General features: G+C 40.3%; 3 protein-coding genes across 14 annotated transcripts in view; 1 reads left to right on the top strand and 2 right to left on the bottom strand.

Annotated features, from left to right (window-relative positions):
• The window catches only part of dip2a (disco-interacting protein 2 homolog A), a 67,680-nt gene extending 64,665 nt beyond the window's left edge, over positions 1 to 3,015 (bottom strand). For 5 of the 10 annotated variants that reach the window (XM_026376152.1, XM_026376154.1, XM_026376153.1 and 2 more), the window contains exon 1: positions 2,397 to 3,010. In XM_026376152.1, the coding sequence (XP_026231937.1) occupies positions 2,397 to 2,520 (124 nt within the window). In that variant the 5' untranslated portion in view covers positions 2,521 to 3,010. Of the gene's footprint in view, positions 1 to 792; positions 854 to 2,396 lie in introns of those variants that run through there. The other 5 variants (XM_026376156.1, XM_026376158.1, XM_026376160.1 and 2 more) reach the window with 3 other exon arrangements.
• Positions 3,016 to 5,636: 2,621 nt separating this feature from the next.
• On the bottom strand, positions 5,637 to 9,026 carry LOC113172640 (CASP8 and FADD-like apoptosis regulator). 2 transcript variants are annotated; one of them, XM_026375622.1, is made up of 10 exons: positions 8,761 to 9,026; positions 8,343 to 8,672; positions 8,137 to 8,242; positions 7,870 to 8,005; positions 7,352 to 7,401; positions 7,196 to 7,265; positions 6,915 to 6,961; positions 6,729 to 6,807; positions 5,893 to 6,397; positions 5,637 to 5,775 (listed from the first exon to the last, which is right to left on the bottom strand). In XM_026375622.1, exons 2-10 carry the CDS (start codon positions 8,633 to 8,635, stop codon positions 5,649 to 5,651), a joined length of 1,413 nt encoding a protein of 470 aa, XP_026231407.1. In that variant the 5' UTR covers positions 8,636 to 8,672; positions 8,761 to 9,026; the 3' UTR covers positions 5,637 to 5,648. The 2 variants fall into 2 exon arrangements, with proteins under 2 accessions (XP_026231407.1, XP_026231408.1); XM_026375623.1 differs by having other exon boundaries at positions 8,343 to 8,669.
• A 326-nt stretch (positions 9,027 to 9,352) lies between these two features.
• Positions 9,353 to 27,399, top strand: part of LOC113172639 (protein FAM126B) — a 36,432-nt gene continuing 18,385 nt past the window's right edge. The window contains exons 1-4 of one of the 2 annotated variants that reach the window (XM_026375620.1): positions 9,353 to 9,438; positions 9,893 to 10,135; positions 22,581 to 22,665; positions 25,932 to 26,009. In XM_026375620.1, the coding sequence (XP_026231405.1) occupies positions 25,959 to 26,009 (51 nt within the window). In that variant the 5' untranslated portion in view covers positions 9,353 to 9,438; positions 9,893 to 10,135; positions 22,581 to 22,665; positions 25,932 to 25,958. Of the gene's footprint in view, positions 10,136 to 22,580; positions 22,666 to 25,931; positions 26,010 to 27,399 lie in introns of both variants that reach the window. The other variant, XM_026375621.1, reaches the window with a different exon arrangement.

Here is a 27,399-nt window from a genome sequence, read left to right as displayed (position 1 = left end):
AATCCAGATTACTTAGTAATCCTGCTCCACAAGACAGACCCCTAAAACTACAGTTAAGTGGATTTAAATTATTAAACAACAGATCAACTGAATAACCAAACAGCACTAAGACAAGCTTTAGGCAAAAAAACAAAAAAGTAACACAGAAAAAGTAACTTGGCATTTGAACATGTTAGGTGTTCTCATTGCCATAAAAAAATCATCTGAAGACAGCAGAGAGAGGTAATAAAAAGATTTCAGGACACGTTCACAGGTAAATAAAAACATGGCAAGAGAAATGGAAGAATATGCATCTCTAGAGGAAATACTATTTATTCTAACCACAATAAGAGTTCAGATTGTTTATTTCACACATCAGCAGGCCTAAGCTGCTGATGCTGGAGTAGTATTCAGCAGACTGTCTCAAAGTCTTGGTATTTCAGCGGCTGATGCTTCTACACTTCTTAAGAAAACATACATGACACATCTATTCTACTTCATGAATAATACAGGATTCCCGCACACACCTACTGGCATATTCACACATACTTAACACTGAGATGTGTCTCTCTGTGGGATAAAATAGGCCTGACGGTAAATCCCTGTGAGAAGAGCTCATTGAGAAGGATAGGAAACCTGCAGGATTCCCATGCTCTCATCTCCTTCCAATAAAACAAGTCTTCTATTCTTTTCCGAGACAGGATGCAACGGGGACGCAACCGAAGGGCACCATCATCATGAGGTGAAAAGTTCAAGGCAGCATACAAGAACAAGATTTGAGAGTGAAGAAATACAAGGTTGGTTTCCTTTTACCTGAAAGAGAATGGCAGTCTTTGATCAGAGAGATGAGTGAGGACATATGGAGATGGGGAGAGGCAGGGAAGGAGCTAGACAGTTGGAAAAAGACAGCAGCGTACGTCAGTGGAAGGAAAGCCAGAAAGAAGCAGAAGGCACAAGAGTGAGAGAGATACTGCTATCAAGCCTCTGACATGGCAGGATGTGACATGTGGAGAGCAGGAAGAGGAAACTGGACAGATATAGACTGGTTTGGTTTCTGCTCCTGAAAACATGTCTATCCCATTAGTGGCCTCAGTAGCAGTTAATGTGCTTATCAAAGCGTGCACCTTTCCTCTACTCTTCACACCAGTATGGTGCTAGAAAGAAAGGCTCAATGCAGAATTGAACTATCCACCCACATGGGCTTTCCTATTATTATAATCTCTAAGACTACACACATTGGCTTGTTGAGCTGACATTTTTTCAGGGTTGGGGGGGAAATAGGGTCACAGCCTGGGGTTAAATCCCAAATCTAATCAGACCTAATGTGGGTCATTAATTAGTATGACTTTGCCACAGCTCAGCCAATTTTACCAAGTGAGCACTGCTCAACCAAAGGAACACAACTGAATAATGAGTCACTGAACTAACAAAAAAAAAACTAAAGCTTGAAAAACAAGCACTCTACCCATTATTTACACTGTACTGAAACACTGTATTTAAGGATATCTACTTAACAGAAGGATGAGACTAGCTTTATTTACTCTGTGAAATGCTAGATGACCACAGTTAACTGTTAAGCAAAATAAATCCTATGGATTAACATTGCTTTCACAATGTGCAGGACTTTAAGCAGGTACATACAAATCTGAATTCATTGCTGCAACCCAAAGAATTCAGATTTAACTTAATCTTGTTAAATAACTTTAAAAAGATTGTATGAACCTGTAAGACCCATTGTCATTGCTCTATTGCACTAAAGTTGATCAAGATATAAATTTGAGGACACGCATGATTTCACACATGGCTGCACACACACAGCCTTGTACAGACTGGTAGGATCAGCCAAACTGTTTGACTGACAAACTTTTTATCTTAATGTCCAGCGAATGCGTTTTAGTTTTTTTTTAACTTGCAGTTTCCAGACACTTAAAAAAAAAAAAAAAAGGACAACCCGTTTGGTTATGTAAAAAACAAATAAGAATAGAGCCACATAACAGCAGCATGGGTGTGTCTGCTCAGCTGTTAACATGAGGGCAGATAGCCATCACATCGGGCGTGTTATTTGGAGTTTGACTTATGTTATCTAAACCTCCACGACGATCAGTCTTCACAAAACCGTGCAACCCATTAACCAGTCACGTCTAGGTTAGTTTACTAAGTCCTTGAGCTGCAGTCGACAGAGATGAGGAGAAAACTACAGCACAAGTTTGGGAATGATTGATAGGAGCAGATTGCCCTCGATGATGCTGGCATGTTTTCAAGCCTGAGCCACAAAGCCTCGATCAAGGGCGGTGGTTCTGGAGCTGTCACATAGGCTGAATGTATATGTAGCTACACACAAACGACGTTTAAACCAGCCCCTCCGAGGAGACCAGCACGCTTTCTCACGGCACTTCGTGTGCATGTTGTCAGCTTACCCTCGGAGAGCTCCAGCTCCAGCTCGGCCAGCTTCTCGCGGACCTCCGCCGGCAGGGTCATAGCGACAGCCGGCGTGGGCTCCAGCATCATGGTTAGAAACCCGGCGGAGGTTCGTTCTGCCATGGTGGTCCGCGAAGAAGAGGTCCACCGGTTCTCCGGTGTAGAGGACGATGGCAGCAAAGGTTCAAATGATCAAACCACCCGTTCTCACTTGGCTTCGGCTGAAGAGGACAAACGGGGTGTTGGTGCTTCTCCCTTCTCGCTGCGACGTCGCACAGATGTGTGAGTAGAAAAACCCCCTCTGCGAGCGTCATGACACGGCTATAGCTGCGAGGCTAGCGGACACACCTGGCTGCGCCTTTCCCGTGTAGCGTGCTGGGACGGGGCCCTGCCGGCGTCTCCGTGCCGTCTGACGGCGGCCGCTTCACTTCAACTGTGCGGACAACACTCATTCAACTCGTCGCTCGCGTCCCACGGCGCAGTCGCCATTGCATCATAGCAACAGCAGCCCCCACGGTGCGCGCCCCCCGACGCCGACTCTCGCGTTTGTGAGCGCGCTCCTGCTCCTGCTGCTGCCCGTACGACTCGCCTGCCCCCTGCTGTCACAACGGTGCTACTGCTGCTGCTGCTGCTGCTGCTGCTGCTGCTGCTTCTTGCAGGACAGTGCAGCTGAATGGATAAAAGCATGCAGTGATCTGAGCTATTTACAGCGTTGGTGTTCTTGAATTAAGACAATTTTGAGATGTCACACAAAAAAAGAATTATTTAACACATTAAGAGTAATAAGATACACACCACTGATCATTACACCATCAAGCCAGATCACCCTCGATCTGAAATAGTTACACAACAAATAGCCTATTGGGTGAAGTTTAAGTAGTGATTAAAATAGAAGTGTTTAAGTCCTATAAATATATAATAAATAAAGCCTTTGTTTCCTTATTTTTCTAGTCTTGAGCATAAATCATACAATTTGTTTTCATCTCTGAGAAAACATTAAAAAAAACTTAGTATCCAACAAACAGCAGAAAACTATACACCTGTGGTAAAAAGACTACTCTAATTTCAGTCCCTGAGATATTCCGTTTACATTGAGGATCACATTTAAAAGGCCAGAACCAGAGAATTCTTTTCTTTTTCGTTATCTTTGCTTGGAAATTCAGTCATGACAATAGATGCTGCTAATGTCTCTGTCAATCAACCAATTGATTAATCAACGAACCTTTTAAAGTCTATTTTATTGCACTGAATAAGTTGAAAAGAAAAGAAGAGCATGTCATCTGAAGGGAAGCAATGAAGAGAAGCAGAAGGCACAAGGAGATATTGCTAATAAGGCTCCAACACAGCAGGATGTGACATGTGGAGAGCAGGAAGAGGAAACTGGACAGATATAGACGGGTTTGGTTTCTGCTCCTGTAAACATGTCTGTCCCATTAGTGGCCTCAGTAGCAGTTAATGTGCTTATCACAGTGTCCACCTTTGCTCTACTCTTCACACCAGAATGGTGCTATTGCAGCATAACACTAAGAAAGACTCAATGACAACTTAGGTGTCAAAGGATTTTCTATTACTTCAGGTTCTAGGACTGCACTAGACTAGTTGAGACATTTTTTTTCCAGAGGTGGCAAGAAATAGGGAAATATCCTGGGGTCAAATCCCAAATCTGATCAGACCTTATAAGGATTATTCATAAATATTACTTAAAAATATGATTTTACCACTGTTATTTTGCAATATGAAAAGTGCTTAGAGGAACAGAGTTGACAAAATAAACATACATTTTTGTACATTCAGCTGCACTGTCCTGTAAGTGTAGCAAGTAAACTGAAAGTAGTGCATATTTAAATCAGAACTAAACAAAATCTTAATCAATGTTTGAGAATATTTAATATTTTGACATTGTATTAAATGAAAATGGTCAATTGTGGAACAAACTGTACATATAACAATGATTGATATAGGAACATTTCAAGGAAAGACAAATGCACTGGCAGAATTTGGGTTATTTCAAAGGAAAATACACACATGCATACATTCAAATGGCAGATTATTTAAGCTCACAATAATATTAAATATACAGTATTATCAAGTTCCTTTAATGGAGTAAGATAGCTTATGTATGTCAGTCACAACATTAACCTCACATATCATCATATAATGTTATAGCTGATCAGTGAATATAATTTAAAAGTTAATGCTGCCGCACCAAAAAGTAATGGCAAGGTTTCCTGGTTTTCTGTATAAATGGGTCATGAAATATGATCTGATCATGACTAAAAGAACAAAGTTAAAATAACACAATATTTCTAAGCTGATAAAACACAGTCATGATATTTAATGTGTTCATAAAACACACATATGAAACATACAGAGTGATGGATAAAGTATTAGTAAGTTGGAAGATAGACTTGAAGGATTAATTGGAGCTGGTTAAAACCTCAGTTCATGAGTCAACCATATACAAAATAGTCAAATAGGCATAGCACCCTTGGCAGGACAACAAATATTAAGCCATTGCTCTTCAAACAAAACACTTCAAACACAAAACAACCTTGACACTCTTTTTTTTTTTTTAAATCTTGACTCTGACATAAACTACTTGTCATTACTTTTTCCACCCCACTCTGTATGATTAACAGGAATGTTCTATAAAAAAAAGTATATAAAAAATAGTTTTTCTTGTGACCGTACATTGGAAACTATAATTGAATATTGTTAATAAATACGTTAGGTAGGAATTAGTTAATTTTAGACCTTTTAAAACAGTACAATATAGGGTTTTGCAATAACAGAAATAGTGTAAATCATTAAAAAACAAAAAAATGCACTGCTTACTGGCTGTTATAGAAAAAAATATTTAATTGCACAACATAGTGGTTACTCACAAAAATACGTTAGTGTTTTAGCTGCACTAAATAAAGAAAAAGGCAATTCACAGCATCATTGTTATTGAATAATAGATATAGGGGTTGATAACCTGTGAGTACACTTGTATATCCATTTACAAATATTTATATATATATATATATATATATATATACAAAAACAAATTTGTACAGCATTGAGTAGCACCCAGTTAAATATTATTTTTTGTCCTTCATCTTCCTGTACCCACTCAATGTTTCAAATAAATACAACCAGTAGGTGTCTCTGTACACATAGTAAAACTGTTCTCCTCAGGCTATGATATGCTAGCTTAGTATGCATCTGACAGTATTAAGCGCTTAAGGGTGATGTTATGAAATAATTTATTAGAAGTAAAGATCTTTCCTTAGAGTATGTTTCAGATCGATGCGATAGTTTTCTCCCGGATTCCTCTTGTTGTGTTCAAACACTACCCCGTTCACCTCAGTATGAATATCAACAAGCTTAGTTTTCCTGTAAGAGCACAAACAAGACAACATTTTAGTCTGTAGCTTCTAGAGCTTATCATTTCTATGGAACATTTATTAAAACAAGGGGAAGGTAAGTTAGGTGTTGAGTGTTTGCCTGTACCTCCTTTGGCCTTTTTGTAAGCCATCTGTCAGAGCCTTCAGGTAAATGGAACGATGGTGTCCTTGCTCCAGCTGACGGTCATCCGTCCAGCAGTGACTCCAGAACACATCTGCATCTTTAGGGATGTAGCCATATGTGGACATCCCATCACAGCCATCGGTCTCCAGATCCTCATCCCTGTGGTGCATCCTGTGACAGTGCTGAAATTCTGGGACGCTGTAACTCTGGATGAAGAACATTTTGGGTTTGCCAGCCAGCATGGGGCATGCATCACATGTGAAGAGGCTTCTGACACTGTCCAGAGGAAGATCTGTACTGTGATAGTCTGTGCATAGGAGGTGAGTTCTTGTGCCACGGCTGATAATGCAACAGGCAAACCCATCCCCATTGAGGTTTTCTCTCTGTCTGGATATCACTCTTAAAGCTGAAAGTGTGTCATGCACACTGAGCCACTTGTAGAGAACCACGTTAAAATGAAGAGCCCTAAATGTCTGTTCCAACATGTCTGAGGAAGCAAAACAAAATAAGTTAAGTACAATGTTGAGATCCTTGTAGGATCTGTATAATAAACACACACACACAGTCTATACAGGGCATCAGTGTTGTTTGACTGCCCGCAGCCATTTACCAGTTGTCACACTGTGACCACACCCCCGTAATGGAAAGTACCAAAGTAAAAGTAAGTTGACATTTTGTCATTATGATACGTATGTACTTTTACTAAGGTAGGATTTGAAATGCAGGGGGTTTACATGTAGCAGAGCATTGTAGGTAAAGAATCTGAATACAGAATAAAGACCGTGGGTCTAGTAGGTACAAAGTGTTTTGAATCTCACCTCCATCGTTACCCACGCAGTCTATGATAAGACAAACTCCTCTGGGATTAGTATTAAATTTGTACCAATCACTTGGAATCTGAAATGCAAAAGAACAAGCAAAGGAGCTTCAAAAATGTCCATCACTAATTCAACACATTAAAAACTATGGATAAAAAGTGCTCCAGTAATAAGAATAAACCTCACCTGGCAGTTCTGCTGGATGTATATGGGTGCTGCCATGTTTGCTGTGGCTGATGATAGAAAGTAATATGGAAACATGAAAAGTAAACTACTGTACAGTGGGTGACTTGGTGTTTTCCAGCTGTTCACTGGGTATCAACGGTATAAATCATTGTCTGAAATAACATTTGCCAATATTCTCATTGGTTTGAATATACTATTTTGATTTTGCCATCTCTGGTGAATACATATCTTTGAAGCTGCTGTAATATGTTAATATATATATAATATATAGACTGTCTTACCAGTATGACGAAACTGTACTCGTCCTGGTTGCTGTACTGAATGGGAGCCATTTGGAGTAGCGAGTGGGCACTAAAGACAGTACCATTTAGTATTAGTATTGTTAACTTGATATAGTTTATCAGAGAGAAAATGCATTTTTGTAGTGTCATACTTACAGGAGCTCTGCATCTTTGCTGATGAGATGAATGTTGTTCAGGTGTTGCAACTGTAAAACGTGCACACAGAGGGAAATTTAAGTAAATATGACATATAAAGTAGAATTTAAGGTACTTTGCAATTACTTTTATGCACTTATGTGTTTAAATAAAACCATTGTTTATTCATGGAGTTACCTAAAACTTGGAATGCACCTGAACAGATTCAAACATTTGTCTTGACATAGTTTTTGGCTTTCCCTGTGGTGGGAGTTTCAGGTTTCTATTCCCAGGTAAAGCATCATTTACTTCATCATTACTGTTTAGTTTGTTTCAGAAATATGTACAGTATGCCATATACAGCAATGATCTGTTTCTTTGGAACCTCAACCACAACAGCCTTTAATAACTGGGTCGTGAACTAATTCAGCGCTGTGAAACCTACCCAAAAGTTTTCAGTTTCCATTCCCACCATTTTCGTGTCACATGCTCAGTACACACACAAACTTACAAGGATTAAAAATAAAAAACAGCCGTACCTGGTGTTTTGTAATTAGCCACTCTTTTGGCTAAGTCAATCCTGTTGATGTGTCTTAAGGATTCCTCTACTAAGTTGACACTTTCGGGTGAAATTTTATCCAGCTTCTCCAGTTCAATGATAACATCTAAAAAATTCTGCCGGAAGAGAAAGAGAGGGGGAAATGTGTGTTTGGGTCATTTCAATGTTTGTTTCAAATAATAACATCAGAATTTAACTGCCACAGTGAGTAGTGAAAACAGAACAGGACGGTCATTTTGTTTTGTACCTTTGCTTTTTCTATCCTGTCACGAGATAACGTATTGCCTAACAAGAATTTAAGGTTGTTTAGGTCATCCTTGGTCATATCTTCACTTATATTCACCATCAGTACTCTACAGAGAGATAAACTACAGTTAGGGCATTTAAAGAATAACAAGTATGTAAACTAGGATTGTTAAACTGTGACTCATGATATCCTAAAACACGTCTTACCTGAATGCTGACAGGACTCGCCTATATTCAGGATCCCTCTCCACCTCTTCTCTGCTGGTTTTAAAAACCTTCCTGAGTATATCGTAACGTCTGAGGTGCAATGTGAGAGCCGGCATGAACAGCTGGCCTTTCTCATGTGTCACTTTACGTTGCAGCATCTCCTTGGCGAAGGTCACGCTGTCGTCGGTGTCCAAGCTTTCGCACAGATAGACGAGGGTCCTGCATTCACTGCTGCTGAGAGCCTCCACCATGAGACTGATCATCTGGAGCTGATGTTGGTTTGAAAGAGCCATGGGCTTTGGTAGAGGAGTGACAGCTGGGAGCTAACTGCTAACAACCAACAAGAAGACAGTCCATGTTATTATAAAACACAACATATGTATGCAGTAGATAGTGGAGGGATGATAGAGTAGCATACCTTAAGAGGAGAGGGTCTCGAAATCAGGCGATTGACAGACAAACGTGAGCAATTACGGAACATATGAATGATGACGCAAAGCTTTTCAAAAATCCCCATCGGGAAGTACCTTGTTAAAGAAAAAGGAACCAAAGCCGATGATAGCTGGAAAATATCGACCCACGCACATATCAGGGCGGTCCTAATAGTCTCGAAGTGATTGTACCCCCAGCTGTTACGTCGGAAAAACTATCTTATGTCCTGCACACGAAGTTTTAGACGACGACCAAAACCGAAAGTGAAAGCAAAATGTGCGCAGTTCGTTAGTTGTTTAGTCCGTGGCAGCAGGTGATTGGCTCAACATCAACAAGCAGCACTTTGCAGCTACAGCTGGATAAACTAATAAAAAAAAGCCCTGGTTCCTGCTGATTTAAAGGAAGAATCGGACTTCTCCGCTGTGACAACTTGTAAAACTCTCTCCTCAATCCCTTTAATAGCTCATTTAATGTTATCCGACACTGTAATAAGTTACTCATAGTTTATGGTAGTTATAGAGATAGTGGTAGAACACGGTTAATCAGTTATATGTTATTTTGCTTCTTATTCCAAGAAAAAAAAAAAACTATTTCTTTTCATCATTTATTTATTTTTTTAAATCTCTTCTTTGTCATGAGTTTCTGACTGTTGGATTAAAACAAGGTAAAGACCTCTGAGCACATTTACATTGATTTATTGGCTAAACAATTGACTAAGAAAAGAATCAAAAGATGGGTCAATAATGAAAATCGTTAGCTGTTGTTAATGCTAAAGTAAAAGATTTTGAGGACATTTGCAAATCAAAATTGACTCTGCATAAAAGGGAGAGAATAAGTGATATATTATGCAAATGGGCTATTGTAATAACAACAAGGTGTACTTTTTGCACATGTGCTAGGAATAGGCTCGCCTGACAATAAACGTATGTATTTGCTACGGGTAGGTTCGTGCTATTTACTTTAGACTACGTTTAGTTTTCATGTATTTTACCACATACGTGCGTTGAAGTGCGCACAGTATCTCTGCTTTCACGTCGTGTGTGTACTGGACAGTGAAATTTGATGTGGTGGTGAGATTTCCGCCAGTCGTGAAGGCCTCACTGCTGCTCCCCCTGCAGGTCTCCTCATGCTCTCCGCTCGCCACAGCGCGCTGAGTTCCGCTCAGCCTGTCCAATCGCGTCTCGCTGTGGTTCAGCAGCACCATTGCAGAGATCGCAGGCTACTGAGGTGCTGGTCGCAGAGAGAAGGGGGCATTTGGAAGAAAGACGCTCGGACAGGGTGGACTGCTCGGGGCGAACACCACTCCTGCTGTCCCCTTCCCAGTCACCCGGTTGACATTGGCATAACCAGCTTCAGATCGGGTGAGTATTTTATCACCTGGTGGCAGGAAAACGTCCACGGTTTCCCAGGTAGTCGTAGTCGCGGGCTGCTGGTGAGTAGGGACATCACCAGCTCCGTGGATGTGCTTGTAAAACCGAGGAGGCTTCGGCGTTAGCGCGCTGCCAGCTGCCCACACAGCGGACGCTGTGGTGGTGGAGCCAGGCAGCCGGCGGATTTGGCCTGGTCACGACTGGGGATAAACAGGGGGGGGGGGGTGAGGACGTCCAGCAGCCGCTGAGGGAGGGGAGAACAGGCAGGCTAGCGGCATGCAGAGCCAGGCTAAGGTAACCTTAGCTAACGTTGACGTTCAGGTCCAGCCTTCGTGGCAGGTTTGGTAGTTAGCAGTCCGTCCGCTGAGCGGCTAACGGAGCTGCGCAGAGGACGCGTTAGGAAACAGCACCTGTGTTAGCATGTAGTGAGGCTCACCTGAGCACGGACACTGGCTTTCTTTATTTACTGTGGCGCTTCACACTCAGGTGATTCCTGTTTTGGGTTAAAATGGCTTTATTTTTGAAAAAGTCTCTCTTGTTTTTTCTTCTTGGTGCCAAAAGAAGCCGAGCGGCTTGTTGTGCCACCGCAGCTCCTCCAGGCGCAGATATCAAATCACAGTCACGTTAAACAGATGTGACCGAGGATCCTCTGCTTGCTGTACTCTTTCTCTTGCTAGCCTGGTTGGCAAGTCAGCGACTTGTGGATGTGTTTGTTTTGTTGCTTTCTTTGCTCTCTGTCTCTCAGGGCAGCTATTAGTCATCCCACCAGCGTGGCTGTGGGTTTGCAGCTGCAGCAGCTACGTGTTTGTACTTGTGGCCAAGTTATGTTAGGTATGAACTTACCTTATTCTTACCTTAGCATCCGGCCTGATGCTGCTCAAACGTTTTATATAGAAGCGTTTCATATTGTTCATGGTATTTTTCAAGCACTCTGTCTAAACCTGCAACACCTGACTCTGTAGCAGCACTGTTTAACAAGCTGTACATGCACAGAGCAGTGAGTGAGGCTGTAACTAACACTCATTATTTATATCTCATCACTGATTATTCTGCTGATTGTTTTCCCTGTTAATTGCATCATTGAGATGTTTGTCCTTTTGCTCATGAAAAAAATGACCTTATCAATTAACTCAATGACAAAAAAATTTGACAATCAACTAGTCAGTTAAATGGAATCGACTGATTGTCGCAGATGTAGTCTAGACCAGTCACTCAAGGACCAAAGTGATCAACAAAACCCATTTTTACAACAGCAACTTCTCTGCTTCTCTGCCAAAATCAGTCGGCGTCTGCCAAGTTGCTCTGTAGCTGACAAGTTTGCAGTTTCTAACACTGATATCGGTAAATGAACTGACTGCTGCCGAAGTGACACTGGCCGTGATAAGTAAGCCGCCCCTCAAATAATGGCGTCGTGGGCAAAGATGTAGAGCTGAAGATCCAGATAATTCCATGCCATCTGCTGCTCATCCTCAATCGTCATCCTCCGCTCTCCTCCTCCCTTGCTCTATCTCTGCCACTGTGCGTTTTGGGTCTAACAGAGCTGTGGTCTATTTTAGAGAGAAACTCAATTTACCCTGTTTAATCTGTACCTCTCTCTCTCTCTCCAGGAGTTTCTCCTGCTGCTCAGTTTATCCAGTGGTAGCATGTCCAGCTATTGTGGAGTTGTTCAGTTCACTTATCAAACAGGACACTCAGGACAGCTTGCCTAATGGTTCAGAGGCCTGTCACAGGAAGCTTGAGGTCAACTTTTGTAAACTTTGTGCCAGTATTTGAGCTGACTAGATAACACAACTCTGCTCTGCTACGCTCTTCTACTGTCTTCTACTCTCCCTGCAGGTATTAGGTATTATAAAATTATACTGATTACGAATCTGCAAAGCTTACAGGTCAAGCACAAATGATTAAATATACCAATAGGTTAGAATGGTGAACCATGCCCCACGCAAGGCATTGATAGCATTTCTCTTAAAATGTTTGAAAAAAGTTCCATATTATAGCTTTATAGCTTTAACTGTATCGAGACTGTGTCGCCTTCCTCCAGCCTATTGTGATGCACACGCCTAGGGGATCAGATCTGTAATGAGCCAGCCATGGATTAGTAGTGGGTGCTATTTTCCACTGTATGTTCTCCCACAGTGACACATAACCACCTCGCCTTTGCTCTTTGTCCAGTAGAAACATCTGAATTTTAATATTGGAGGCCAATAAAACAAGATAGTTAATTTCTTAAGTAGATTTTTTTGTTTTGTTTGTTGTCACTTACTATCCAGATTGTTTTTTGTTTTTTTTTTAGTCATTCTAGTCATGATGTGTTTGTGGACAGCCTCAAGAATTAGCTGGATATATGTAGAGAGAGCTGTGGTGCTGCTGATTCACTGCACTGCCAGGTATCAGGCCTGTCTGTCTGTTTGCTGTCTCCATGATAGTCAGCATGTCTCTGCCCAGCAACTCGTCTCTTTCTCCTTGTCTCCGGGGCTCCAAAAGAGGTAGAGCAGCATGATGTGTGTACTGTTTTGTTTGTAAATGAATTAGTACTTTCAAAACTGATTGCAACACGGTTTGGGAATCACAGGGTATGTTTCCCAAGACAGTGGTGTGGCTAGTTTTATTATGTGTTTCATATGAATTTGTAAACTTATTTTATTTGCTTTTTATTCATACAATAGTTTATAAGTTTAAAATTAATATTTAGTGAAAACAAATATGACTTTTGCGGCTAAATTCTTTTGCCATTATCAGAGTGGTGGTTTGCAGGATGCATGCTAATGTTTAGATTCGATTAGATTACGTATATTATCACTATGGAGAGATGTTAGGCTTGTTCCCATGGAAGTGGCTAACGCCATTGTCATTGTTCTGCTGTCCAGTATGACCGGTTGGTTTGTATGTATGTATGTGTCACAGACTTCACCTTGCCTTCCACACTTCATGTGTGGCCTTTGATCCACCATTGTGCACTAGATAGAAGGATTATATATTTTAGCCCTGTCCAATAAACAGTTAAAAATAAAAGGACAGTTATAAAATTATACTTCAAACTATCATACTCCTCCAGGGCTGGCCAAAAAATAAAGTCACATTTTTTTTTAAAGCATTGATTCATGGTTTTAATTAAATTTCTGTTCTGTAAAATGTCTGTAAAAAGACTAAAATATGATTGAAACATATTTAAGATTGGCGAGACTTTGCGAGACAGTTAAAGGTGCATATAATTTAGGAGGGTTTACTCTGGAGAGTTTGTTTTCATTTTGTTTTATTTTCATGGAAGTAGCATCTTAAATTTGTTTTACAACCTGTCAAATAGCAGACTGCCTTAAACATGAGCATGCAGTTAGACTGGGCTTTAAGGTGTTTTTTACTTTGCTTCCTTCAGTCGAAAACATCCACAATATTAAATCTGAGGAAGAATTAGTCACTGGGTCAGAAAAGTAAGTTCATGTGCACTGAGATATACAGTCAAGGTCAGAATTATTAGCCCCCTTTATGAAAGCAAATTCGGTGAGTTGCTATCTGTACCCTCAGTGCTAGATGACACTAAATCAGCCTTAAGCAAGAATAATAAATCTTGCAAGCTGTTACAAAGAAGCATAGTTACAAATAACAGCTGTGGATGATGAAGCTGTTTAATAATCGCTCCTAGCAGAGATTAAGCTGAAACCTTTGCTTATTAATTCATCTATTTGTTGCCGTTTGTTGACACGGCATTGAAGTCTGTAGACAGATAGCCAGCATTGCTGTAGTTACATGTGAAGCAGGGACTCAATGAGTTTCACTCTTGCAACCTGGTGATACTTTGTGAACAAACACAGATCAACAGATCAAGGAGAGCCCTGGCAAAGATTTGTGCTTATTGTAATCATTCAATTCTCATGTGTCAACATTTTGCACATGGTGCAATAATAGAAATTCAAGTTGATTTATTTTATTCATTCATCAAAAAAGCATTTAGTTAACAGTTACTGACAGTCAATGAGTCCATGCTTAAGAAGGTAGAGTCGGTGAATGTTTGACTGTTATGCTTAAAAAGAGCCAACCTGCTATTTAGTGAAAGGTCCAGAGGACAAACGGCTAAGATAGTTAGATAGAAAATTACACAGGTTTTGCACAGGTTGACTGAACTCAGTTGAAGACTATGGGAAGGAATTAGATTTTGGTTTTTTTTTCTTACATCTCTTGTTATGACACTGATATTTTCCAACAAATTTTCTATGAAATACGTGTGTACCACATAAATTCTATTTCTCTGCCAAACATTACAACCGTGCTTTGATCAGATAGGCTCAATTCATGTGCTGCAAAACAGAAGGAAGCAACACATCCTGCGGGTGACCTTAACACATTTTACATGATACTGAAATGCACCTGAACTTTGCCCTTAGTCCTGTGTGTCGTGAGTGTGAGTGTGAAGTCATTAATATGACCGAACGGTGAGCGTGTTCTCTGCTGGACTTCACCTTCCCAGCTCAGCTTTCTGGTCATGGCTCAGCACCTGTCTGAAGTTAAACACGTGCCAGAGCCTGCTTTATTCCCGCAGCCCTTGAGTTATTGCCAGTTATTTGTTGTTTTGATGTGGCGGAAAAGACATGGAAGGAAAATGGAGGCTTTAGCTGAAGCAAGTTCTGAGATGTGTTTTGAGACAGTGAAGCACCAGTTAGCACACGTTATTGTACCTTGCATTTGTCTGTCTAATGCTGCAGGTGGAGAGGCTATTGTTTGGGAATAAAAAGTAATGCCAATTTATTATGCAATCAAATACAGAGGGTTAAATACAATCAGAATTCTAAAACAAAAACATTTCATTGCATAATTGCATTCTTAGGGGTCAGGGTTTAAAAATACCAAGAGTGACTGAGTGTTTCATTGGCAAGGCAAAGTCTGGCCACAGCTCAATGGCTAATGGTTATTAACTTGGCTAGCAGAACTACAGTATGTCATTGTCCAGCTCGTGTAATTTCTCTGCAGAGTGTAATGGATGGAGCCAAAATGTAGCCCACATTGTGTTTAATACTGAATAGGAAACAATTTGATTTAAGAACTATTATGTGTCTCTGGGGTGGGAGGAAGTTGAGAGGCCAAGGTCTTTCTTGGTATTCAGCGGTTTTGCAGACCCCCAAGCATCTGAGGTGGTAACAAGCCCCGTCCTCTTCGTATTCTCCTTTTGCTGATCCGTTGGTTATGCAGGCTGTGGTCTTGGCATGTCATGAAAGCTGGAAGTGGCCCATTGTTAGAAGACTCCTGATCAGCTTATATGGCAGCACAGCATTTTCCTCCATTTCTCTAGAGTAAAGTTAAATGCTTAGCTGACGCCCCACATGCAGTCACACACACACACACACACGCACACCATGTACCCACCGTCAGCAGCAGCGCTAAATGCAGTGGAATTAGTGGTCATGTGTCTGCAGTTTGAACTGTCAGTGAACCCCTGACTGCCAAAGCTTTCATAAAAAACATTGCCCTCGCCTCATGGCTCTTGTTTGAAGCAGTTTATTAGGCAAACCTCATACAATCTAACGTAATACAGCACACAAGCAGTACATTAGCAGTTCTTTTTCACACTCAGAAGTGGCTCTTAACCTCTTTGATATTCATTTGAGGATGTACCTAGTGGCCATGTAATAATGGACAGTTTTAAAATGAAAGGTATTAGCACCACCACTAACTATGGCTTAGAAAATAACTGACATTACTGAATTCAACCTATAGGAGGACAGGATTTATGATCCCACTTTAAAAAGTGCTAATATTAACATATTGTATGTGTTGTGCAGCCACAAATAAATGACAACAAACTTACTGTTCTGGGAATGTGTCAGCTTCTATCATACGCTTCTGAATATTACAGGGAGTTGTATACAAGAATTCACAGTGAGTCACTCAGGAGATCACATAACTATTATTTTGAATGCAAATAATTTATAAGTCAAGTTCCTATTGACCAATGAAGTCAGTGTTCCTCCTTGATCCCAGTGCGAGGTGAGGTTACATTTGGGCATTCTGGAGGACATCAACAAAAGCCAGCATGTGTGTGTTTGTATGTGTACGTGAGTGTGTTTATGCTGTATGTGTGTACACACTTCATTTGCATCGAAAGCATTTGTATGCCTCAGTCAGAGGAGCAGAAAGAAAGGAGACAGGGTGCTGCTGGCACTCACCTGTGCTGTTGTGTAGTGAGACTCACCCTGTCTAATTGATGGGGTCCTGTGTGTGTATGCTTAGTTGCAACATGGGCCCATCCCTACACGTCTGGCCCTGCAGCTGCAGCAGAGCTAATTTTAGCCCAGGATGTGCGTACGCCTCAGTTCCCCTCAGCCTGGCCTATGAAAGATGAGCAGAGGATGAGAGAGAAATAGTAACCAATTTTTCACTCTTTCTCTCTGTTCTGTGCAACTGTCATCTGTATTTTCTTTCTGTGTTATTACCTGTATAAATTCAGTTTTGGAGTGTTTTTTTGTGTCTCTTCCCACAATTTTGGTTTGGACCGGAACGTATCGACTTCAGTCACTGTTTTCAGTTCAGAAATGGCACAAGTTCTTATTATTAATATGTTGTTTTACAGATAAATACACACAAGTACCCTTGTGCAATATGCACTCATCCTTGTGATGAGTGGCTCGAAGCATCAGAATTTGTCCACCATGTTTGCTTGCAACAGAATTTGTGTATCATTCATTTGTGTATGTCATCTGTGTTTGTTTTCATAGGGCAATGCCTGTAGTGTGAGAAGGAGAGGCGACAGAAACTAAACAGAGATTGGGATTGAAAGATTCTGTAAGGGATGTGTTTGAACACATCAAAAATGAAGCCATCCCATCCTTTTTGACCTTTCCCCACCGAAGTCTGTCCGATGACATTTCACTGTGGTGAATACCTGCCTCCCTTCCCATCTCTGTAATTGTGTATGGTCATCACTCTGTGTAGAAAACCAGGCACCAGGGGTAATTTGCCCGTGCTGTATCGTCTATTAATAAACCCCATTCTATTCCTGTGCAGGCAGCCTGCTCCATTCATGAGTGGCTGGTTCTTGTTACGATTGACACAGAGGCACAGGGATGGAGATTACAGCAGACTGGTTCACTGTGGTCAGGTATTAGAGTTAATCCCTCTACCTAGGGAAAGTGGTTGGATAATGTGTATGTGTGTGTGTGTTTGCGATTGTGTGTATTTTCTGCAAATACACTTGCACCAAAGATGATGACTACAATTCTCTGGTGACTTTGTCAAATGTGGTAGGGGAATACTTGGGCAACGAGGAGACGAGACTAGCTCACACGTGTTTGTTTGTTTTTGTTTGTGGGCTTTGGTTTGTGTTTGTGTGCAAGTAAACAGACTGAAGCAAAAGTCACAGTGGTCATGAGCCTGCCCCAGATTGTTGTTAACCTGAAATTCAATCCTGCCCTGACTCATGTCGGTTCAGTCATATAATGTTAACGTGTATTTTCTGATTGGAGCACTTGAGTAGCACCAGTTGAGTACACGTACAACGTATTTAATTTACTCAATACTTGTTTGCACTGAAGACTGAATCAGTCCTGGTCTGACCTTCCTGTTGAAGGTTATAAGAAAAGAAAATGTTTCAACAGGGATCAATAAATTGTCACACTATCATTGTTGGATATTGAGTTTGTCATGGTCGCCGTGATCAAACTTGAGAGAAAAAGGGCAGAGTCAAAGAAGTAATGCAAACAGAACAGGCACAGTGCTGCTCAAGCTCAATAATTCATGGCTGAGTGAGCTAAGCTGACCTTGAAAAATCCCCAGTGTTGGACTGTTGAAACCTGGCACTGCTCAATTAGGGCAGAGAGGAGAAGCTGAGACAGGCTGACAGAAAACACACATACACATACGCTACATGTGTTGCCTCCATATTTAGTAAGTCATTTTATTTCTTTTTTTCCTTGATACAAGTTAACAAAGTCAGATGCTAACACTGGAATTATTTTAATGCATTGTCACATAAAGGTTTAACTTTGGAGTTGGCTTTAAAAGGGAAAACGTGTACCACTTATTATTATTTATCTTTTATATTTTAGGATGCAACAACAAAAAAAAACTTTGCAGGTGTCAGTGGTCTTTATTGTTTAACAGCTGTTTTGTCCTTTCTAATGGGTATAGAAAGATGCATGTTGACTACAAAACACTTCATAGTCTAGTCTGTCTTTTTGTTGTTACCTGGCACTGTGTAAACACCAAACAGAGAACTGCCAGAAATAAAGGCGAGACGTCCACCCCATCGCTTGGCTGAACTAACAGGGAATCTGATTTGTTTTGACTCTCCACCACGCCCTGCTCTGCTAAAGCCTCCCGCTAATCTCATCATCACGTCACGACAGCCTCATAATTTAACTCCCAAATAATTGTGTGTGGATATCAGTTGTGATATAAAAAAAAGAAAAAGAAAGAAAGGTGACATTTCAGCTGTGGTGCAGATAAACTGTTGTTTGGAGGTCTGCAGCACACAACAACAATCTTTTGCTTAGGCAGTTAAAACATTTCTGTGCATGGTACGCTAAAAAGAATCGCACCCAGTTCTCGCACTGCTCACTAATGATACTGCTTTATTTGCATTTGTTATAACAGTGCTCCACTGTCCTCATTTTTCTTGCTAATGTTCTTACATGTTGCTGTGCTTTGATGGATGTTGTGAACCTTTGCCTGCAGATTTGTGTTTGGGGCCAGCTCATGTGGGGGAAGTTGGTTCATTTCTGATAAACTTTAGGTGATTATCAGAGAAATACTACAATAGTTTTTTTCCCTTTCGCTCAAATAGCAACTACCACAGCGCTAAGTGGGAAAAGCCCTTTTTCAGTATGAGATCCAAATATTAAGTGTTGGTTGTGTCTTATATTTCAGTGGCATTTAGGCCAGTTCTTGATTACAGCTCAAAAACCATTCATTCAGGAGCCGAGGGAAAAGAAAGTGCCAACACAGGCAGGGAAAGTGGGAAATGTTGTCCCCAAAAAAGAACTTAGACAAGTTGAGTGTTAATTGGTTTGTCTTCAGACGCCTATTCCACAGCGGGATCTTTGTCCAGATGGGAACCTTTGAGGGACCTTGGTACTCTACCTGTGTTGAAACCACAGAGTCTAAATTTATAACTACTATAACAACTAAAATAACTATAACACAACTATAACAGGGCGCTTCCACCTGGCAATTGCACACATAGGAAGCGACCAGCCATCATGCTTTTGATACATCTGCGGATACATTTGTTTAATCTTCCTTGCGCCTCGGCCCTGTGGTGAGACAGAAAAAGAAGTCCCATTTCCCCAGAGACAACTGGGGCAAGGGTAGTTTTTGCAGTAGATTGTGACAGGATCACGTGTGTTGTTGAATTTTCAGGTCCGTCACCTGTCCCTTGCTCTGGGTGCAGCGGTGGTTGACAGTGTTTCTTTGTACTGTAACCATGTGTTTGTTTACATTGGTTAATAAGTCACTTAGTCACGGATGCTCACATGATTCATCTGTCTGTTATGAGTGAGGAGTGGGTGATTGGGGAAGTCCTCCATTTATCACTCACAAAAAAATATAAACCCAGCCAGTAAAAGGATGGATTGTAAGCTTAAGGCGTTTGGTTTTATGTTCAGCATTGTAGCTAATATGTCAGCTTTTTCAAAGCCCTTGTTTTTATCAGCATGGTCATCTGTTGCACCGGAGCTTGCCCCCTAAGGTATTTTACAGTTAAGCACCAACGTAAGAGGTTTGTTTATGTTTACAGTGTACAGTACAGAGAACAGCAATGTGGGATTAAACATACGAGCCCTCTGTCTGCCGTAGCGCCGACTTCACTACCACGCTTGGAGTGTTTGTTCAAAGAGCGGTAAAGTAAGGTTCACGCACTGCAGCTGTTCTTGTCCTGTGTCCTGGCAGGTGTTGGTAGGAGAGAGGAGAAGTAAGAAGCGACTGGGTGAAAGTCAAGTCATAGCACACCCACCCACACACCCAAATGTTTCCCAAGCATTGGAGATGTTAATCTAATGGTGTTTTTTTTTTTTCTTTTTCATTTAACACATTACCTACCAAATGCAGTACTTTTTGAGTAATGCGACAGCTGAGTTTCCAGGATCCAATTTGAAAACTTTCGCAGTCAGAATTTGCATATTGAGCAATTTCTCCTTCTTCTAAAGGGCAGCGAGAACAGCACGTAATACTCAATGTGTGCATGACTTGGCGTCTCACTTTTCGTATTAATCAGCGGTGGTGTGAAAGTGATGAACTATTGTTTCAACAAGTACATGGTGTGTAGAGGCTGACAAAAGAGATCTGACAATTGTTGAGAAGTTATTATCAAATTTCAATTTTAGTTAAACATTTTGCCACTGGATTGATTTTCCTAAAATTGTATTTTACGAATTTTGATTTTCAAGGTTGCCAGATGTTGAATGTGATGAAGTTATGATAATTGATTATTACAGGCTATACACTTGAATATACACTGTACACACTGAATACTAAACACTTTATGAAACCTGTGTTAACTTGGTCAAGGGGGAAGGTCCTCACTATGAATTTACAAAGAAGCTTTGTTTCCTTTGTTTCATGGGCCGTTTAGCAGCATATCTAGCAATGTGATTGTGATTTGAGGTTTTAAGTGCTGTAAACAGGATGGGTTGGCACTCTCCTATTCCCTCGAGAGTCCACAACAGGACAATGAGCAGGTCCTGTGTAGAGGAAGAGCAGCCCTGGAAGGAAAGTTTGCTTATTGTCATTCGATAGGCCTCATTAGGTATATGACATATTTAGCCAGTGACGGCTGACTGGAGAGAGCACTGCTGTTAATAGACACACAAATACTGGAATGAGGAGGGTGCAAGTACAGTTCCAGCCATTTATGCAATATTGTAACCAGATTACATACATTACAAAACAGATTATTGTATGTGTGAGGCTATTAGATGTTTTTTCCTGTTGCCTAGACATTGTTGGATGTAATATGTGTGTTCTTTTTCAGTACAAATTATGCTTTAAGCATGAAATTGGTGGATTTAAGAAGTTGTTTGTTTCTCATTACAGAAAAACATTTTAGAATATTTAAATTATTGTTCTCAGGGGGAAACTTGTGTTGGGCTAAACTTTGCAACATCTTATTATATCTTTCAAAGTGCTTTTGACTTTTGCAAAGTTCAGTTTAATGCAGTTTAAAAGATTTTGGTATTTTGAACTTTAAATGTCATGTTGGGTTCAGGCTACATGATAAAAACCTAATAAGAGCCCAGTCTGACAGACGGGGGTATCAGATGCAAAGGTTTATCTTGTATAGTGACACACAAGGATTCCAAAAAAGAGAACTACTATGGTATAAACTTGTATGATAATGTCATACAATGTATAATGTAATTACATTTTATTGTAGAAGTAGGTTGTACTATTCATTCTTTGTACCTCCTTACTCAGCCTGAAGACACCGTTAACCTCGGCTTCGATGACTCACACGAGTACACTTCATCTCAGAAAGGAAAATGAATACCTTCTTTACATCTTCCAGTAGATTGAGGGGATACACATATTATTCTAGAGAGGCTGAACTTCTGCAGGCTAATTTCCTTGACTCTTTGTAATGACCTGCTGATGTAGGATCTCTCGACATAAACACAAGGCTGTGTTGGAAATGTTTGAGATCAGAATGAGCACTCAGTGGCGTGGCACTGTCAGGGACACGCAGCACTGCAGACGTGGTCTCCACAGCTTCTTCCTGTGTTTCACTGAAGCCTTGATTCATTTTGCCAAATACAGTAAATTCTATGGGCGTGGAGCCTCAAGATGCATTTTTAGCAGACAAGGACAGCAAGTTAGCCAGCTGACTGTTGCTATGCAACAATAAGGAACTTAAAAACTGACTCCTTGTGCCGTGACTCAAAATAACCTTTTATGTGTAAGAAATTGTTGCTACTATAAAACAAAAAATGTGTGCATGCCTGTAAGTAAAGCCTCTCTTCATCACAGCAGTGTTTGATAATGTTAAAAGCGAGCATCTTTAGTGAAGGGTTGTGCTGCAGCACAGTCTTCCAGGTTGTCAGCTGCTTTGTTCCATTTCCTGACTGATTATTTATTTTCTGGATTGTTTGCTTACGAGCAAAATGTTCATTTTCAACACAATCAAAGATGGATTCAGAAATACTCATTTAAACTGTGTTTCTTGGTAATCCTTGCTGCAAAGGGGGTTTAACCGAAGAGCTAAGCATTTTTTGATTTTTGAAACAAAAATGGCAAATAATTGATCAATATTCTAAAATACTCTTTCTTTTGGAATGGACACTTTTGACTTCACATGTCCATTTGGAAAATATGACAGAAGTGACAACTGTAGTACCAGAAGCATTTTCCTGTTAAGCACAGACTGTAACGTTGCATTTCAATTATTATGTTATGCACATCTTATGTCCATGTTTTCCTTCCTATGATGATTAAATCATTTTGCGTCTTCTTACTGTAGGTGATCCCCAGTGAGTGACAGATGTGTGACGCTGTGGAGAACCATTTTCCTCTCCCAGTGGAGATCTGAGTTCTGGGACACTGAGGTGAGTACAGGAAAAAAAAAAGTATATATATACTATTTTTTAATCAACACTGAATTCCATATACCAGTGCATTTTTCCTGTCTAGTGCAAATTGGCATCCCTAAAGATAAAGTAAACATTTCAGTCACCATAAGAGACTTCATGTTCCGTGTGCACACATGTCATTTGGAGTCTTGCAAATGCAATGACTTGTGAGACCCAAAGCTTAATTTTGCTGACTTTCATCACTTCCATCTGGTTTTTGGTTTTTGAGCTCTCACTTTAAGTGTTTTGGTGCCATAACAACAACTATTTCCCATTCTCGGATTTTAGTTGTGTGGTGCTGTCATCATTTTAACATACATTTGAGAAAAAATAAACAGTCTAAACAGTTTTATTTCAGAATGGATATGGCTTGTTGGTGAATATTTATCATTGCCTGAAAGTCACAGTTCCTATGGTAACTGGTAAGCCTGCTCTGCCGATGGAGAATTTCAGTTTAGTGCGAGTCTTTTGACAGTTTGACAAGCCAGTGGAAATGAATGAGTCAGCCTTTCTCGAAGAGCTGAACAAGCTTACTAAAAAGAGCCTCTCAGCTCACACACATTTCAGGAGTGTGCTCACACACAAAGATTTTGCTCATTCAGATCGTCACCTGATCTCAGCAATGAACATAATTTCTGCTTCCTCCAACCCAACAGCAAATTGAATATTTTCCTCTAAGCCTGTTTTCTAACATTTTCAGGCTTATCTGCATCATTCAGTGAGTTATGCATCATTTTATGTTGGATTTGTTGAAGATGATATCTCCTGAATACTCGTGTGAAATACTAGTAATACTAGACTTATATGAATGGCTAGTATAAGATAATTAACACATATATTACTTAATTTGAATATAAACTTTATCTCTTCTGGCCTTTAGTTTAGTTTTTAATATGGCATTTGTGTGTGATTTCCACCCTTTACTACACGTTTGGAGATTTATATTGGATGTCATTTTCACATAAAAAACAAAAACATGGACTGTAAATGCAGAGAAGTGTTAGAGCTTGTTCAACATTCCTGGTCTTTAATGATTTGGGTGTGCTAAATAAGATTAAATATGGGTGTGTCAACATTAACACTTACTGTGGGAGTGAGCATTAGGATTGCTGACAGTTTTACACTGTTGTGGCTTCCAGGAAAGACAATTGCTGTAATGTCTCAAAAGCACCGGTTGCTAAGTCTGACAAAGTCTGTGTGTGCATATTACCAGTTCGGGCATTTTCAGTGCTGAATCTGAATGGTTTCATCCACCCCTACTTCCTGGCTCTCTAACTGAATAACTGTCTGCGTTTTCTCTGTGGTCTGAAATTCAGCCAAGGACGCCTAGATAAAGCTGCACTAAGTTTATTTACAACACTCTTGTCTCGCTCTGTCACATGTTGTGACGTTAATTTGCTGCATACAATAATTATAACGTGAAGTCGTAGTGTAAGCTGCGGTGAGTGTATATATGCCACTTATTTAGACACGTATGTGATCAGTATTATAGTCTCATACTTTACAACAATTGAACGCCACTGTTACATTCCCAGTATATAATTTAAATCTAAGCCTAACACTTATAGTACTAGTGTTTAAGCATGTGGTTGGTATACTGTGACTGTTGCCTTAAATGTTAAGTGGGATCCTTTACCTGTAAATAAATTGAGTTAGTCTTAATCCCTAATCCTATTAAATCAAAACCACAACAAGCTTGTAAGAGGAACTGTTTTTCTAAGGGGAAAAGTTTACATGCTGTTTTGACCGTAAACAGGTGACAGGTGACTCTACAGATGAACTAAAAATCAATAGGTCGCACATGACACAAAAAGACATGGAACATGTTGACCGTGGATATTGTGTTCATTGTTGGCTCTTGTCGGACATGCTCCAGTGTTACCATGACTCATTCACCACATGGTGTTGTTATTGAGGTTAGATTTAGGGATTGCGTCTGTCTGAAAGATTTATATACATATATACTGTGTGTGCCAATCATGTAGTTGCTTATGAGAATAGCATCTAGGTTATGGTCGATTGCCTTTTACATTTATATTCACGTTGTTCTGTTTTTCATTCAAAAGAAAAAGTTTTACTGAGCAGTATGGTGGGTGGAGAGTTGGTTGTTGCCACATTTTTATCATGTGTTTTTGGTTTTCCTAAAGACTAATGATGTCATGTTCATCATCAATCACGATCATCTCTGCAGGGTGTTAAGCGTCAGATAGGGAGAAAGGATGGAGTGCTATGGTGAGCTGCATCTGCCGTTACATAAGCATTTTTTTATCTCATCATCGTATCTTGTCATTTTGGCTGCTTGGCACACAGAGTCCCTTTGCAACATCATACAGTCTGTATCCAGACTGTCACTGGAGTCTGTCACACACTCTCATGCTGAGACACATGCCTGGTTCATAGCAAACCTCCTATGGGATCATTAAATCGGAATATATTTTGCACAAGATGAGGTCTGAAGACTTGTTATTTTGGGCACTTTGCTGAAGTTAATTTTAGCTGCTGGATCCAGAGAACTGCACCATGGATAAGAGTGTGCCTGCAGCCTGACAGAATATGTTTAAAGAAACTAAAGATGGGCTTTTTTATGTCTTATCTGATCTGTCTTGATATGGACTATGTAGCAGCACTGAGGAAATTCACACCTCTGATTTCTGTTATAGTAAAGCATTAATATATTGCAGCCCTTATTATTCAGTTAAATTCATTTGTTTCTTGCCAGGTTTAGTTTAAACATCATCAAGATGATTTAATTAGAATTCACAGTTTTTAACATATTTCCAACATAGTCGATTAGTAACACTGACAGAGAAGCACTCACAAAAAGGGATTAGTATACATAACCCTTGTTCAAATCACACTGCATTAGCACTGATAAAATACTTTAAATGCTAACTAAATATTCAGTCCCTTAATTTACATACTGGACTGGAATGCGTGGAAAGTAATGGGGGGAAAAATCTGTGTAGTGTAGAACATGCATTTTAGAATAAAAAAAAAAACAAGTACATCTTTTATGGCCTAAATGGGGTCTCATTATAAAACACGGACATTGTCTCTCACCATATCATTGCAAGCGAAGATTGTTGACTAAGTCGCTGTTTCTTTAAATGTTCACTTTACTCTCCTCCACTTTGCTCTCGTGTCTCATGTCTTCTTTTCTTTCACAATCACTGCTCCCATTTTCTGTCATTGAATCTCTTCCTCCCCTCTTGCCCCATTCTCTGTCCCTGTCTGTCCAACAGGCAGCCAAGTGGTGGTCGCTGAGGAAGATGCTGGGTTCAGAGCGTGGTGTTGTAGAAGAATGGCTCTCAGAATTCAAGGTAAAGAAAACGTACTCCAGAAGCTCTTCTTTGGACCTATGAGCTATGGTAACTATGGTTCTTGGAGGACAGAATCATCCAACTTTCATCAGTGCAAGCTAATTGTCCGGTTCAAGTTAAGGCTACACAGTTATTCAAATCCCTTACTTTCTATACAGTCTGAAGCAAAAAAGGATTAGGCTATGGATATTACAGCTATTATTGACATATAATTTACTTCCAAGCACTAATTGATAATGAAACAGTAGAACTGAGTCAGTTCCCTTTAGCAATCCGCGTACGTGTACTTAAATTAATTGAAACATGTACAACGAGTCGGTATGTAACCTCATAAATCAACTGCAGTGAGTGTATTCAGCATGCTTCTAAACAACAACGTGACAAAATTGTATTGAAAATGTGGCTGCTGTTGAGTGAAAGTTGAACAGTGGACACTGGAGTAAACTGAAAACAGATCAGACATAGATGTCCTGAAATGGCCGCTGTATTAATGGTCACAAGGAATTAGTACTTAGTGCATCAAGGGGGTGGCAGAGGATTGCAAAAGAGAGAAAGAAGGGAGTATGATGAATAGTGAGGAGAATAGATTGGTATGACTCATGGTGTGAGTGGTGCAGGCCTGGCACATTGTGTTCTGTCCTCAAAATGACCATACTGAGGCCGTGCTGAGAGAGTAGTTCTGCCTTCTGTTATCTGCAGACAAACACACAATCATTCGGAGCCTGTCATCACTCTTGTCATGTTCGGTGCCTTCAAAGAGTACTTTTGTGATTCTTTATTTGACCAATGTATCAACTCTGACTTGATCTTCCTTTATGTACTTTCTCAGTCGGTGATTCCTCCACATTTTCTATAGTGCCTCTGACTCTGCCTCGGAGAAGGGGATCTTTTTTTTTTTCTTTTTTTTTTAATGGTGTTTTGACACAGCACAGAGGGAAAAGCACAGATAGAGCTAATTAATTACTGACTTCTGTATCAGAGTTGTGGTCTTCACTTACAGGGAGGCAGTAAGGAAAGATCACTGAACTGTTGCTCAGTGATAAATACTTAAACACCCTGCATATACACACACATGTATATTGGCAGGTTAAAAGTAGCAGAAGGGAACATGAGGTAGAGTGGATATGTTTGGAAACATAACCTGCAGGAGGTTGCATGGCCAACGGACTAACAGCAGTCTACAAATTATTATCAAGCATTTTACTGTCATTAACCTCAATTACGGTCTTCCCACTCACCACCTCTAACATGCATGCAGGGGCTTACACTAAAAGTGGTCATATTTGTAAAAAGTCTGTGTATTAATAATTATATATGAAATATATAATATTTTCTAGTTCCCGTGTGTCACAGTAGCTTGGTGAAGAGATGTCAAATTGCTTGCCATTGC

Source organism: Anabas testudineus, chromosome 21 (assembly GCF_900324465.2).
Source record: "Anabas testudineus chromosome 21, fAnaTes1.2, whole genome shotgun sequence".
NCBI lineage: Eukaryota > Metazoa > Chordata > Actinopteri > Anabantiformes > Anabantidae > Anabas > Anabas testudineus.
The sequence above is the reverse complement of the archived record's forward strand: the minus strand, read 5'-3'. Positions and strand labels throughout refer to the sequence as shown.

Excerpts from the sequence above, each read along its gene's own strand:
- LOC113172640 (XM_026375622.1), bottom strand. The coding sequence starts at position 8,635 with ATGGCTCTTTCAAACCAACATCAGCTCCAGATGATCAGTCTCATGGTG. Across the intron at positions 8,243-8,342 it reads CGAGTCCTGTCAGCATTCAG|AGTACTGATGGTGAATATAA; the intron begins GTAAGACGTGTT and ends ATCTCTCTGTAG. Across the intron at positions 7,402-7,869 it reads GGCTAATTACAAAACACCAG|TTGCAACACCTGAACAACAT; the intron begins GTACGGCTGTTT and ends CACGTTTTACAG.